Here is a 15,219-nt window from a genome sequence, read left to right on the forward strand (position 1 = left end):
ACTTCTGTCTCTCCTTTCAATGTGATTAATATATTAATTCTGAGAAGCTGTTCTTTTACATTTTAACAACTCTGAGAAATTGGTATATAACTTTACACCATAGTGTCATATTTTAATTGACAGCATCTTTTTTTTCTCTTTTAGTAGTAATAGTAAATAAAGTAGTGGCATGATTTCTAGTCAGTAATGTCTTAGATTTGAAATGAGATGGATTATCATTTACAGTTAAATCAGATTTCAGTATTATTGTCTGTAAATATCGTTCAGAGCTAAGCTGCAGTGTACAGTGATTACATTTCCTTTTTCTAACAGCTTTTATTTTTCTTGGAATTAATAATTGCCTTTTTTTATAAAACCTGCCTAGTATCCTATGTTTAACACTTATTCCTACCTCCAAATACTTTTGTTTCATTATGAGGTCTGATACACAGATGTCTAAGACTTGACTTCACCATCATCCTGGGAATGATCTTGTTTCCTGTATTGGATCTCTGTCTCTTTTTTTATTTTTATTTTTATTTATTTAAGAGAGAGCAGGGGGAAGAACAAAAGGAGAGGGACAGGCAGATTCTGCACTAAGCACAGAACCAGATGAGGAGCTTGATCCGAATACCCCAAGATCATGACCTTGGTCGAAATTAAGGGTCAACTCTCAGGGATCCCTGGGTGGCTCAGCGGTTTAGCACCTGCCTTTGGCCCAGGGCGTGATCCTGGAGTCCCGAGATTGAGTCCCACGTCTGGCTCCCTGCATGGAGCCTGCTTCTCCCTCTGCCTGTGTCTCTGCCTTTCTCTCTCTCTCTCTATCATGAACAAATAAATAAATCTTAAAAAAAAAAAAAAAAAGAGTCAGACTCTCAACCAATCAGATTGAGCCACCTAGGCATCCCATGGATCTCTTGTTTTGTGTGCATCTTGTGTCTTCTTTCTTGATTTAATTCTTTGTTTTGCTAGAGTATATCTCCTGAAAAAAAGAATACGTGGGAGATGAATTCTGAAGCCTTCCATATCTGAAAACATTTATAGTTCGCCGTCACACTTTAAAATAATATATTAGGGGCAGCCCAGGTGGCTCAGTGGTTTAGCGCTGCCTTCAGCCAGGCCTGATCCTGGAGACCCAGGATCGAGTCCCACGTCAGGCTCCCTACATGGAGCCTGCTTCTCCCTCTGCCTGTATCTCTGCCTCTCTCTCTCTGTGTCTCTCATAAATAAATAAATAAAATCTATTTAAAAAAATAAAAAATATATTAGATTTTTTAGAACAGTTTCAGATTTACAGGAAAATTGAGAACATAGTGCAGTGTTCCCACATACCTGCACAATTCCTTTGTCAACATCTTGTATTAGTATGGTATGTTTGCTACAATTAATAAACCAATATCGATACATTATTATTAAGTAAATTCTATAGCTTTTTAAGATTTCCTTTGCTTTTACCTAATTTTTTCTGTTCTAGGATCCCATATTACATTTAGGTATCCTGTCTCTTTAGGCTTCTTTTGGCTATGACAGGTTCTCAAATTTTCCTTGTTTTTGATGACCCGGACAGTTTTGAGGAGGATGGTTAGGGATTTTGTTGGATGTCCTTGGGATTTATCTGATGTTTTTCTCATGCTTAGACTGTAGTTATGGGTATTAGGAGGAAAACCACAGAAGTGAAGTACCATTTTCAGCAAATCATCAATAAGCCTGATGTTTGTTTTTTTTTTTTTTTTTCCTGTCAGGAGAGAATGGATATAAACACTGTTCAGTATGTCATATTTGATTGGAACTTCATATGGTTTGGTTACTCTGTTCTTGTATATTAACAGTATACTTTTTGTGTGTGAGTACACGATGAGATCCTGATTTTTAAGACTTTTTGTATGTTTTACTTTGACATAATATCAGAATTATAGAAAGTTGCAATAATTGTATAAAAACTTTCCATATCAGGGCACCTGGGTGGCTCAGTGGTTGAGCCTCTGCCTTTGGCTCAGGTCGTGATCCCAGCGTCCTGGGATTGAGTCCTCCCTCAGGCTCCCTTTGAGGAGCCTGCTTCTCCCTCTGCCTATGTCTCTGCCTCTCTCTCTATGTCTCTCAGGAATAAATAAAATATTTTTTTTAAAAAGTAATACAGGGCAGCCCTGGTGGCTCAGCGGTTTAGCGCCGCCTTCGGCCCAGGATGTGATCCTGGAGACCTGGGATCGAGTCCCATGTCGGGCTCCCGGCATGGAGCCTGTTTCTCCCTCTGCTTGTGTCTCTGCTTCTCTCTCTCTCTCTCTCTGATGAATAAATAAATAAAATCTTAAAAAAAAAGTAATACGAACTTTCCATATACCTTTCATCCTGAGTCTAATTCTTTTTTTTTTTTAAGATTTTATTTCACACACACACACACTCTTGTTGGGGGGCCAGTGGGCAGAGGGAGAAGGACAAGCAGATGCCCAGCTAAGCAGGGAGCCACTTGGGGCTCGATCCTAGGACCCTGAGGTCATGACCTGAGCCGAAGTCAGATGCTTAACTGACTGAGCCACCCAGATAGGTGCCTCTCAATTCTAAGTCTTAACATTTAACAATATGTGCTTTATCATTCTTTCAGTGGTTCCATGTGGCTGTGGCTGTCCCTTCGGTCGGTGCAGATATAGAGAACACTTCTGGCATTGCAGAAAGTTCTGTTGGACAGCACTGTTGTAGAGCATTCTTCAGTTTGGGTCTGTGTTTTGCAGAGTCAGATTCAGATTCTTGGAATGCACAGAAATACTGTAGAAAGAAGCTGAGGCCTTCTTAGCACCTCTTATCAGGAGGCACATGCCAGCTTTGTGATATTGACTCTGATCTCTTGGCTAAGGTAGTGTCTGCCAAGTTTCTCCACTGTAAAGTTCTGTCTCCCCATTTGGAATTATTAAGTATTAGGGGATATTTCAGGACTTTGTAAATCACCTTCTTCTCATCAACTTTTACCCACTAGCTGTACCATCCACTGAAGAGTCTTTCCTGAAACAAGGGATTACTGTTGTGGTTGCCAAATGGTGGTTCTTCTATTACTCCTTCTACATATTAAGGAAAGGAGGAGTTCTCTGCTCTGTTTATTTATATCAGTGTGGACTCATGAATTCTTATTTTGTTCAGTGAGTTAAAGTTCTTTTTGCTGCCATTATTATTTCGATGCTTGCATTGTCCTAGTTTTGGCCATGCCAGGTGACTCCTGTATCCTTTGGACATGTTCTTGTCATTCTTTAAACATTCTGTAGCAAGGTATTCCAGGCTCATCTTGTACTTTACCAATCCCAGCCCTAAATTAGTCATTTTTTCCAAGGAGCCCTGGTTCCTTTAAGTGGAAAATGATATTTAGAAATGAAGATCTAGCACTGGGTATGTTCATTGCCACTGGGATACCATTGTTTGGATTTTAAGATTTTATGTATTTATTCATGAGAGAGACAGAGAGATAGGCAGAGACATAGGCAGAGGGAGAAGCAGGCTTCCTCTGGGGAGCCTGATGCAGGATTCAATCCTGGGACCCTGGAATCACATCCTAAGACAAAGGCAGATGCTTAACCACTGAGCCGCCCAGATGTCCCTGTAATGCTGTTTTGAGCTGAAATTATTATTATTATTATTTTTTTTTTAATTTTTATTTGTTTATGATAGTCACAGAGAGAGAGAGAGAGAGGCAGAGACACAGGCAGAGGGAGAAGCAGGCTCCATGCACCGGGAGCCCGATGTGGGACTCGATCCCCGGTCTCCAGGACCGCGCCCTGGGCCAAAGGCAGACGCCAAACCGCTGCGCCACCCAGGGATCCCTTGAGCTGAAATTATATTAATGTTGCCACTTATAACACTTTCTTCCTTTGCTTTTATGGTATCAAATATTTTAAGCATAGGGAAAAGTATACAGAGTAATATACAGAACAAACACATGCCACCGTGTGTAAAAGCACTTGAAATATCCCCTACTGGGATCCCTGGGTGGCGCAGCGGTTTAGCGCCTGCCTTTGGCCCAGGGCGTGATCCTGGAGACCCCGGATCGAATCCCACGTCAGGCTCCCGGTGCATGGAGCCTGCTTCTCCCTCTGCCTGTGTCTCTGCCTCTCTCTCTCTCTCTCTGTGTGACTATCATAAATAAATAAAAATTAAAAAAAAAAAAAAGAAATATCCCCTACTATTCCTTTCTCTCCTACCTGCTATGCTGAATATACTCTTGGTTTTCTCCATGCATTTCTACTTTTGCTCCACATGCATGTGGCTGAAAACAATACATAGTAACATTTGATGTGTCCTTAAATTATATATGAATTGTATTGCACCACTATTTTCCTGCAACTTGTTTTTTTTTTCTTAAGTAGGTTCATGTCCAACATGGGCATTAAACTCATGACTGCAAGATCAAGAGTTTTAGGCTCTACCAGTGAGCTGGCCAGCTGCCCCTCCTGCAACCTGTTTCTTCGCAGCATTGTTTCTAAGATTTACCATGTTGATATATGCAGTTTCTATTCAACTGCCTCCCCAATGCCCCATTTCTGATCATCCCTGCCTTCCAGGGAGTGACTAATCTGAACAGTGTGAATGTCTTCCCATGGCTGTGTTTTTATACCATTACATGTGTATGTATGCTTAATCAGTGTTGTTTGGCATTTTTTTTTAAGATCTTATTTATTCATGAGAGACACAGAGAGAGGCAGACATAAGGAGAGGCAGGCTCCAATCCCAGGACCCTGGGATCACGACATGAGCCAAAAGGCAGACATTCAACCACTGAGCCACCCAGGTGTTCCCTTGTTTGACATGTTGTGGAGCTTTTTATAAATGCTGTCACACTGAATTTACTATTCTACAACTTTTTTCATTGGTAAGATTTATTCAAGCAGATACATTAGCACAATTTCATTTGTTCTCATCCTTGTGTAGTACTCCACTCTGTGAATCTTCCCCAATTATCTATTTTCCTGTTGCCAGTTTCTTTTTATTGCCATTAAGAGCAACAGTGCCATGAACATTCCTAAACAGGTCTCCTTACACAGACCTGTGCAGGTACCTCTAGGATATTGTTCTAGTTACCAGAGTCTCAACACAGATGACCCCAAAACTGGACATATTCTGCTTATGGACTCATTAGTCTCAGAACTTAGACTGGACACAGCAGGACAGCTTGTCTCTGCTATGCAACATTTAGGACCTCGGCTAGAAAATCAAAGGCTGGGGGCTGGTTGTTGATGGTGGCTATCGACTAAGGCTGCATTCCTTCTCCATTTGGGTTAGTTTGGCTTCTTTGAGGCATGATGCCTGAATGCCATGGATCAGTGTCCTGAAAGAGTGTTCTGACAGCTATACTGCCTTTTTTTGACCCAACCCTGGAAATCATTCAGCGTCATTTCTGTCATATTACATTTGTTACATAATCTCAAAGACTGCCCAGGTTTAAGGGAAGAAAAAAGAGATATCACTTCTTTTTTTTTTTTTTTTTTTTTGAGATACCACCTCTTGATGGGAGTGTGGCAAGATTCTGGAAGACCCTATGTGAGCACAAATTGCTGCTCCCATTTTGGGATTTAGTCTGTCACATGAGCCTGTGTTCCTATGAGTGCAGTGGCTGGGACACAGAATATGAGCACTGTCATCTTCATTAGGTATTGCTAATTTGCTCTCTGAAATGGTTGTGCCAGTTCATTTTCCCACCAGTAATGTATGAGAATTCTTGTTTTCTAAATTATTTCCAATGCTTGGTATTGTCAGACCAGACCTCTTAATTTTTGCTGTCTGATTGATGTGAAGTGGTTAATATGTATTGCAGTTCACTTCTCTTTGCTTGATTTGCATTTCATCTGGTGTTATCTTTTATAGGGTACAAGTTTCGTATTTTAATGTCCAAAATATAGTCTTGTTTGTTTTTTTTTAAAGGTTTTATTTATTTATTCATGAGAGACACAGAGGCAGCGCTAAACCGCCAAGCCACCCGGGCTGCCCTCTTTTATGTCTTGTTTTACAAAATCTTTTCCTACTCAAGAATCAGAAAATTAATCTCTTACATATTGCCTTCTAAAATTATATAGCCTTGCTTTATACAATTAGGTCTTACGACCACAGATTGCCTCTTATATGTGGTGTGAGATAGATACTGAACTTGATTGTTTTTTCAAATGCTTAGCCAATTATCATAGCATCAGGTTGTTGTTGTTGTTGTTGTTGTTTTAGCATCAGTTTTTTTTTAAAGCTCATTTATTTAAGCAATCTCTATACCCGGTGTTGGACCTGAACTCATAACCCCATCGTCGAGAACCATATACTCCACCAACTGAGCCAGCTAGGTGCCCCTGACAGCACCTTTTTTTAATAGAGTATCTCTTTCCCTACTGACTTTTTTTTTTTAAGGTTTTATTTATTTATTTGAGAGAGGGGGAGAGAGAGAGAGGATGATCAAGGGGAATAGGGAGAGAAGCAGGCTCTGCACTGAGCAGAGAGCCTGATGCAGGGGCTTGATCCCAGGACCCCAGGATCATGACCTGAGCCAAAGGCAGATGCCTAACCAACCGAGCTACCCAGGTGCCCCTTCCCAATACCGACTTTTAATGCCACTTTTGTTATATATTATATCTTTCCTAGGTGAGTCTGTTTCGGGGCTCCCTTGTCTGTTTCATTGGTTTGTTTATTTGTCCCTGAATTTATCATCTTAATTACTAGCATTTTATAATGAGTTTTGATTTTTGATATAGTGCTTCCTTAACTTTTTTTGTCTCTTAAAAATTATTTTTGCCAATTTTTCACCCTGTTTTATTTCATGTAAATATTACTGTTGGCTTATCACATTTTATTTAAAAAAACAAACAAACAGCTACTCTGCTTTTGGAGTGCCTGGCTGACTTAATTGGTGGAGAATGTGATTCTTGATATCAGGGTTGTAAGTTCAAGCCCCACTTTGGAGGAAGAGATTACTTAAAACAAAGCAGGGGTACCTTGTCACATGCTCTTCCAGCTGAGCCAGCCAAGTACTCCTATATCTTGATTTTTTAACATTATCCATAATTCTCATGAATGAAGGTTTAGGTCTTTCACACATCATTTGACTAAGAGTATAGAATTCTGGGGTATATTTTCTTCCCAACAGATTTTTAAAGATTTTAAGGATTTTGTTCCATTCTTTTATGTTGCTATGAGAATATGCCTGATGATTCTCCCTTTCTCTCCTTGTCCCAGTCCTGTGACTTTTTTCTTCTTTTCCCCCATTTTTCTTATTTTGAAAGCTTCAAGCCTACAGAAAAATTGTACAAATGGTATGATGAAAACTTCTGTATATTCCTTGTCTAGTTCACCAGTTGTGAATATTTTACCACATTTGCTTTAGGTTTTCACAACATATAAATTTTTTCCTTTGGCTGAACAATTTGGGAGTAAATTATAGATACTGTGAGATTTTACTCCTCAATACTTCAGTAGGTGTCTCCTGAGAATAAGGACCTTATCCTACATAATCTCAACATCGTTCCCACAATTTAAATTTAATACTGATGTATACTAGTATCTAATATACAGTCTATATTCAGATTACTCTAGTTGTCTAGATAATGTCCGTTGTAGATGTTTTGGTTTTTGCTTTTTAATTCAGACTACAAGAATCGCACATTGCATTTAGTAAATGCGTTTCTTGTTCCTTAAGAATGAGTTCAAAGCTCCTTCTGGAAGTTTTAGCTTTTTTTTTTTTTTTTTTTTTTTTTAATCCATGGTGTCCTTAAATTCCATAACAATGTGACTTTTTTTAAATGAAAGATTTATTTATTTATTATTTATTTATTTATGATAGACCTAGAGAGAGAGAGAGGCAGAGACACAGGAGGAGGGAGAAGCAGGCTCCATGCCATGAGCCCTACGCAGGACTCGATCCCGGGACTCCAGGATCATGCCCTGGGCCAAATTTGGGCAGGCGCTAAACTGCTGAGCCACCCAGGGATCCCCAACAATGTGCCTTGATATAGGTCTTTTTTTCATTCATTGTTGGAGGTGTAGATTCTTCCAATCTGGAAACCAGTGTCCTTTGGTTCTACAGACTTGCTAATGTTATTTTTCTGCTGATTTCCTTCCTGCCTTTTCTGTTCTTTCTTTGGAACTTTCATCAGTAGATGTTGTTGCATGGGTTGATTTTCAAAGACTTACGTATGGTTTAGTTTCCATCATGGCTTCTTTGTTTTCTATCTACTTGTTTTAGTATTATATTTATTTTCTGTCTCATTTTTAGTTATTCTAATAGCTGTTCCTTGCTCTCTAATTGCTAGGTTTTCATTGCTTTCTGGTTTGTTTTATGAATATATCACTAATTTCTCTGAGAATAAGAGCTTTCTTTTAATACTCTCTTTAGTTTTGATTTATTATTTCTTCTTCTTATTTCTTCTGAGTTAACCTTTCAGCTTGAAGTCAGGTTCATATTGAGTATGTTTGCTTTTTTTTTTAACGTTGGTTCTTTTCCTATAGACTCACATTTAAGTGGCAGGCAGTCAAAAGCCATTTGGAGAGCCTGCGTGTACAAATGGGACCTATTTTCTGGTAGCCTTTACTTAAAAGCGATTGTAGAGTGACGGACCAGCTGTTTGGCTAGGGAACCTCCAGATGTGTTTATGTAGAGGTTTTTGTTTTTGTTTTTTTTCTTGGATTGTTTGGTTTTCCCAAGGAAGAGTCTTCCAGTCTCTCCTTTGGGACTTTACAGTCAAGCTCTGGTGGCTGGGGATAGGGAGCCAATTTTATTTATTTATTTTTGAACTTTCCTTAGTTATCGTTCCTTATCCATTTGCTTCCCTCACCTGTTATACGTGGGTTTCCAGAGTTGCATTTGTCTCTCATTCACATTCCCAGTGTCCTGTTGCCTGGCTGGGCAGCCCACTGCTGTCCGGGCTCTAACCACTCAACTTAAGGACCTTTAACCAGCTCCCTTTGGTCAGCCTGTACTTCTACACTATCTATTTACTACTGGACCTAAGATTCAAGTGCTGAGCCTCTCAGGGTTACGAAGATACCAGCCTGCTTACCATTAGCATCCTGTATTCAGGCCTGATGTAGGCACTGAAGCTTATAGCCTCCTCTGCCTTGTTATATCTTTATTGAGATCTCTGTTGTGCTTACCTCTTGATTTATCTCTGCCTCATTGTTAATTTAGTGGGATCTTGGGATAAAAAGAAAATTCTTTGAATCTGTCTTTTTTTTTTTTTTAAAGATTTTATTTATTTATTCATGAGAGAGACAGAGAGAGAGAGAGAGAGAGAGGCAAAGACACACAGGCAGAGGGAGAAGCAGGCTCCATGCAGGGAGCCCGACACGAGACTCGATCCCAGGTCTCCAGGATCAGGCCCTGGGCCAAAGACAAGTGCTAAACCCCTGAGCCACCGGGCTGCCCTGAATCTGTCTTAAATCTTTATTTTTTTTTTAAATTTTTATTTATTTAATGATAGTCACACACAGAGAGAGAGAGAGAGAGGCAGAGACATAGGCAGAGGGAGAAGCAGGCTCCATGCACCGGGAGCCCGACGTGGGATTCGATCCCGGGTCTCCAGGATCGCGCCCTGGGCCAAAGGCAGGCGCCAAACCGCTGCGCCACCCAGGGATCCCTTAAATCTTTAATAAGAAGTCTCACATATATGTATTTTATTTTTTATTTTTTTATTTTTTTTGTATTTTAAAATAAATTACCTAATTATATTAGACTTAGAATTGTGCCTTTACTCTGTGGAACTAATTTATCAAAAAGAAGTATACAAGAAAGAATGTAAACTTTAATCTTTTAAAATACAGCTTACTTAAAGGGTTTTTTTTTTTTTTTAAGATTTTATTTATTCATAGAGACAGAGAGAGAGAGAAAGAGGCAGAGACACAGGCAGAGGGAGAAGCAGGCTCCAAGCAGAGAGCCTGACGTGGGACTCGATCTAGGGTCTCCAGGATCACGCCCTGGGCTGCAGGCGGCACTAAACTCTGTACCACTGGGGCTGCCCAAAAGGTCTTAATTGATAATAGTTTTTGTCTTTATTTTGAAACAAATTCAAACTGAGAGAAAACCTGCAAGAACGATCCTATTCCTTCTACCTAAGGATCACAGTTGTTAACATTTTGCCATATTTGCTTTGTCACCTCCCATATATGTATGTTCACACGTGTGTTTTTTTTTTCTTGAAGCATTTGAGAGTAAGTTGTAGATGTTATGCCCCTTTACCCCTATCTTTTGGTATGTATTTCCTAAGCAAGGGTCTTCCATGTATAGTCACAGAACAAATCAAATAAAGAAATCAAATATGCAATTCACATCCAAATTATAATTTTATAGCACTTTTTTTCCAGTCCAGGATCCAACCTAAGGTCATGCCTTACATTCATGGCTTACATTCTTTTTACCTCTTTAGTCGCCTTCAATCTGGAACAGTGTTAACCTATTTCAAGACCTTAGAATTTTTGAAGAGTACAGGCAGCTATTTTATAGACGGTCTCTGAGTTGACATTATAATGTTTAATTTTGTGGTACATTTCTTTGTTTTTCCTTGTAGCTCTTAGGAGAATATGAATCCCTTGGAAAAGAACATGAAAGAGTAAAGGTAATAATGATTCATGTTCTGAGCTTCATGGAGGGGCAGAAACACTGGGTTGGAAATGAAGAGGGCTGACCTGTGCTATTTATACCCCTCTGTTCTTCTGATCCTCCATCCCCATCCAGCTGCTTGAGTTAGATCACTCACTTCTCTATCAGTATTTTTCTTTTCAAACATTTGCCCACTTAAGTCTTAAATTTTTGGATGTGTTAACAAATATTGAATGGCTATTTGAGATGAGTTGAGATGAAATTTTTGGAAGAGTATAAGGTATGATACTGATGCAAAAAATTACTAAATAATATTTAAATATAAAGTTTTTTTTATAAAGTTTTTTTTAAGCATTTGCTTTTTGTGGGGTTGAGTTTATTGATTATGTGTGATTTTTTTAATGAAAGTTTGGGAACTACATATTTGAATTCAGTGAAACCCCACAGTAATGCTGTAGGTGGTGTCCAAAGTATTTCTGTTGTATAAAATTCAAGGTCGTGTTAAAAAAAAAAAATTCAAGGTTGTGGTTGTTCACAGCATACAGGCCTGCACAGCTGGGCAAGTGGGTGGGCATGTGTGTATGCTGGGGTCTCAGGAGTCAATCAGCACATCTCACATCTCACTGGCCAGGTATCTGTTTTGCCATTTACTAAAGTTTTAGGCAAGTTGTGGCTAAAACATGTCTGTTTTAACACTGGATTGCTTGTAATCGAGCAAGGCACAATAGGCTGTACCTATTTGACAAGGATGTATGTATGGCTGTTTGTATAAATCAGTGTTTTGCTCTCATTCTTTCCCCTTGAATTATGTACTCTCTCCCGTGGTTAATGCTATATTTGCTGAGTATCTGCATAATTTTCTGTGTAGCTCTCTGGTGTGGCCTTTTTTCTTTTTTTTAAGATTTTATTTATTTATTAGAGACACAGTGGGGGGGCAGAGACACAGGCAGAGGGAGAAGCAGGCTCCATGCGGGGAGCCTGACATGGGACTTGATCCCAGGTCCCCAGGATCACGCCCTGGGCTGAAGGCGGTGCTAAACCACTAATTCATGGGGGCTGCCCCTGGTGTGGCCTTTGATTTGTTTCATATTGTGTATTTTAAAAGAATACATCCTGAATATTTCAGTTATTAAGGTTTTTCCTTTATTTTCATAGGATACATTAAATACAACTGAGAACAAATTGCTTGATGCACATACTCAGATTTCTGACTTGAAAAGGTAAAATGTATTATCTTACTAATAAGGTAATTACGCCTCCTTTTAGCATTTAAGTATGTGTCCATACTGAACGCAATGAACAGAAAATTTTTCTTGAGGATTTTTAGGCACTTAGAGATCATATTTTATGCTAATCTTCCCCTGACCTGGAAATACATTTGATTTTAGCCAAAGAAGATTTTTAAATGATTATTTTGGTGGTTGTATTGAGAAGTGTGCATTTCCTGAGATGTTCTGTGTTTTGTCAGCATAGCAAAATCTAAATGATACTAAACCATTGAAAATCCAAAAAAAAAAAAAGAATTTTAAGAAGCAGTCTAGTCTACCGAATTATATTTGTGCTCCCAAAAGAAAACAGCATTCACACCAACTTTATGATCATCTACTTTTTTAAAAACCTGGTTTGGGGACTATATTCATGATTTGATTTACTTAGATAAAAACAGAGTCATAAATGGTCCCTATGCAAATGGTTGAATACTTCTAATTGGCTTTAGAGCATGTTTCTGTATTTGTATTTGGAGATATGTCCTTATTTGGCGATTTTATTGCACTCCTCAGGACTTCCCACTGGGGAGAGTGTGAACACTGGCCTTCTTATCTGTTCAGATCTTTTCTGTGATGCATTTTCTGTGATAGCTTCCTTATGAGATTGGCATAAAGTGTCAGCCTGTTAGAGCTGTTCTCAAACCTTCCTTGCAGCAGGGTAGGCAAGAATTTGAGTTTAAAAGATGAGACAAAGACATATGCAAAGTCTAAAAAACAGAAAGAATGCCAGCTAACCTCAAAACAATTAATTGGCCAGAGTCTTAGTTTCTGTGGGTAAACTTGAAAATAGGCTTTTATTCTGTGCATAGCACAGATGAGGTAAGCTGCCTCTAGATAGCTGTTCAGGATAGTTTAGCCTCTGTGTCTTAAAAATTAGGAAGTCTTTACTGGCTCTTATATTAAATATTTATATATCTCCCTTTTTTGTGAAAACATTATCTACCATATTTAGAATTAAACATGGTAGAATTGCAGTTTATTTGAATACTTGTATTTATTTTATTTTTTAAATTTAATTTATACCACATGTTTTGGTCTGTAGTCAGATTTGTACTTTTTTTTTTTAACTTGACTAGTCCATTTGTTGTTTCCTTTTCCTTCAGTTGTAGTATATGGAATGCTTCTTTGTAGAGTTTAATGTATTTGCCTTTCAGTATATGTTCCAATTTGTTCAGCTTTTTATCGATTATTGGGGCATTTTATTATGAAAGCAGGTTTACCAACCAGCAGTTCTTTTGTCACTCCTTTTCTAGAAGGGTCTGTTAGATAAGTAATTTGTAGTTAAGCTATTCTAAATTTATTGTGTACTTAATTTATCTCATTCCTTTTGAATTAGAATAATTTCAAAACTTGAAGCTCAGGTCAAGCAAGTGGAGCATGAAAATATGTTAAGTCTTCGCCATAATTCTAAAACTCCCATGAGATCCTCACATGCCAAGTAAGTTATTTTGTTTAATCTCCATAAAGCTAGAAATAGGTGCACCCTTTTATTGTTTAAGTCATAAGGAGTCAGAGTTAAGTGTCATTATAGAACTTATATATGTAAAAGCATCTAATTATGGGGCGCCTGGCTGGCTCAGTCAGTGGAGCATGAGACTCTTGATCTTGGGGTGGTGAGTTAGAGCGCCACGAGGGATGTAGAGCTTACTTAAAAAAAACAACAAAAAACCATCTAATTATTAGATATCATAAAAACTCTCATGCAGAAGCATTTGCCAAAAGGCGGAAATAGAATCAGATTGGGGTAAAGAGACCTGAAATGTTTTCTTTGTTGACTCTACCCAGCTGTGTGACCTTAGGCAAATCACTTAATTTTTTTGGAGTTCAGTGTTAGTATCTGTAAAAACGAGGACATTGGGCTAGAATATCTCAGAAGGTCTTGTAGCCCCTAAATTTCAGAAATAATATTCCTTTTTTTTTTTTTTTTTAAGATTTTATTTATTTGAGAGAGAGAGAACATGAACAGGGAGAGAGGGAGAAGCAGGCTCCCTGCTGAGCAGGGATTCCCTACACAGGGCTTGATCCCAGGACTCTGGGTCATGACCTGAGTCAAAGGCAATGACTTAACCTACTAAGCCACCCAGGTGCCCCTATTTGTATGTTAATGAGCAGACCTATGAAGACAAATCTTCATTAGGTTGTATGGATTTTTCATTTTAGTTTTTTTAGTTATTCAAAATTAGCTTTGCTATAATCTCAGAGCATTATCTTGATACATTTATAGAGTAGGGTTTTTTGTATTAGTTTTTACTATGATTTTATAAAGTATATTAAATGAGTAGATCATAAGGTCATAATACTGATGTGTATCAGAAAGATTGTTAAATTGTAACCTTTCTAAGTCATAATTGTCAAATGAGAAACTTTCTCTAGATCTTTGTTCATTAACCTTAAGTTAGAACATAGTGAATTATTTAAAGAAAAAAATTTCATAAGTTACTGAAATTGAACATTTGAGAGAGAACAAGAGTGGGATGAAATTGGGGTCAGGGAAGGCCTTTCTGTGGAGGTAACTTGTAAGCAAGGAGGTAAGCCCTGTGATGTGTTGGTGGGGGAGGCATGAGGGAAGGAGATGTTCAGGCAGAGAAATGAGCTTTATTATGTCCTTAAGTAGGAAAAGGCTTAACATGTTTAAAGAACCTGGAGGAAGCTTGTGTGACTGAATATTGCCAGCAAGGGGTAAAGTAGCTCCAGGTGAAATCATGGATGGTCATATATCACTTTCTAAGCCATAGTCAGGAGTTTGGATTTTACTCCTAAATCTTTTGGGAAGCCTTTGAAAGGTTTTATGTGATAAGATTAGGTCATCTAATTTCTTTTTTTCTTTTTTCTTCCTTTTTATAGAGAGAGTGAGAGTGTGAACGGGATGGGAGGGACAGAAAGAGTGAGATAATCTTAAGCAGGCTCCATGCTCAGTGCAAAGCCCAATGCGGGGCACAATCTTGTGACCCTGAGATAATGACCTGAGCTGAAATCAAGAGTTGGATGCTTACCTGACTGAGCCATCCAGGCACCCCTGATTTCTATTTTTTTAATGCACCTGCCATGGGGAGGAGATGAAGAGGAAAAGGAGAAGCAGGCACACTAACTAGGCAATTGTAGTGTTAGGAGAGATGGTGTTTGCTGGGTGGTGGCCATAGAAATGGACAGATTAGAAGGGTCTGAAAGAGATTCCAGAGGTAGAATCTGCAGAACTTGGTTAAGAAGAGAAGAAAGGGGGCAGCCTGGGTGGCTCAGTGGTTTAGCGCCACCTTCAACCCAGGGCATGATCCTGGAGCCCTGGGATCGAGTCCCATGTTGGGCTCCCTGCATGGAGCCTGCTTCTCCCTCTGCCTGTGTCTCTGCCTCTCTCTCTTTCTCTCATGAATGAATAAATAAAATCTTAAAAAAAAAAAAAAAAAAAAAAAAAGAGAAGAAAAGAAGGTG

At 38.8% G+C, this 15,219-nt stretch overlaps 1 protein-coding gene across 17 annotated transcripts in view; it reads left to right on the forward strand.

Moving 5' to 3' along the window:
* MPHOSPH9 (M-phase phosphoprotein 9) overlaps positions 1-15,219 on the forward strand; it is a 71,794-nt gene that overhangs the window by 38,019 nt on the left and 18,556 nt on the right. For 16 of the 17 annotated variants that reach the window (XM_077875354.1, XM_077875359.1, XM_077875358.1 and 13 more), the window contains 3 exons: positions 10,494-10,541; positions 11,681-11,745; positions 13,130-13,231. In XM_077875354.1, coding sequence (XP_077731480.1) covers positions 10,494-10,541; positions 11,681-11,745; positions 13,130-13,231 — 215 coding nt within the window. The remainder of the gene's footprint in view (positions 1-10,493; positions 10,542-11,680; positions 11,746-13,129; positions 13,232-15,219) is intronic. The other variant, XM_077875357.1, reaches the window with a different exon arrangement.

This window comes from Canis aureus, chromosome 27 (assembly GCF_053574225.1).
Source record: "Canis aureus isolate CA01 chromosome 27, VMU_Caureus_v.1.0, whole genome shotgun sequence".
Classification (NCBI taxonomy): Eukaryota; Metazoa; Chordata; class Mammalia; order Carnivora; family Canidae; genus Canis; species Canis aureus.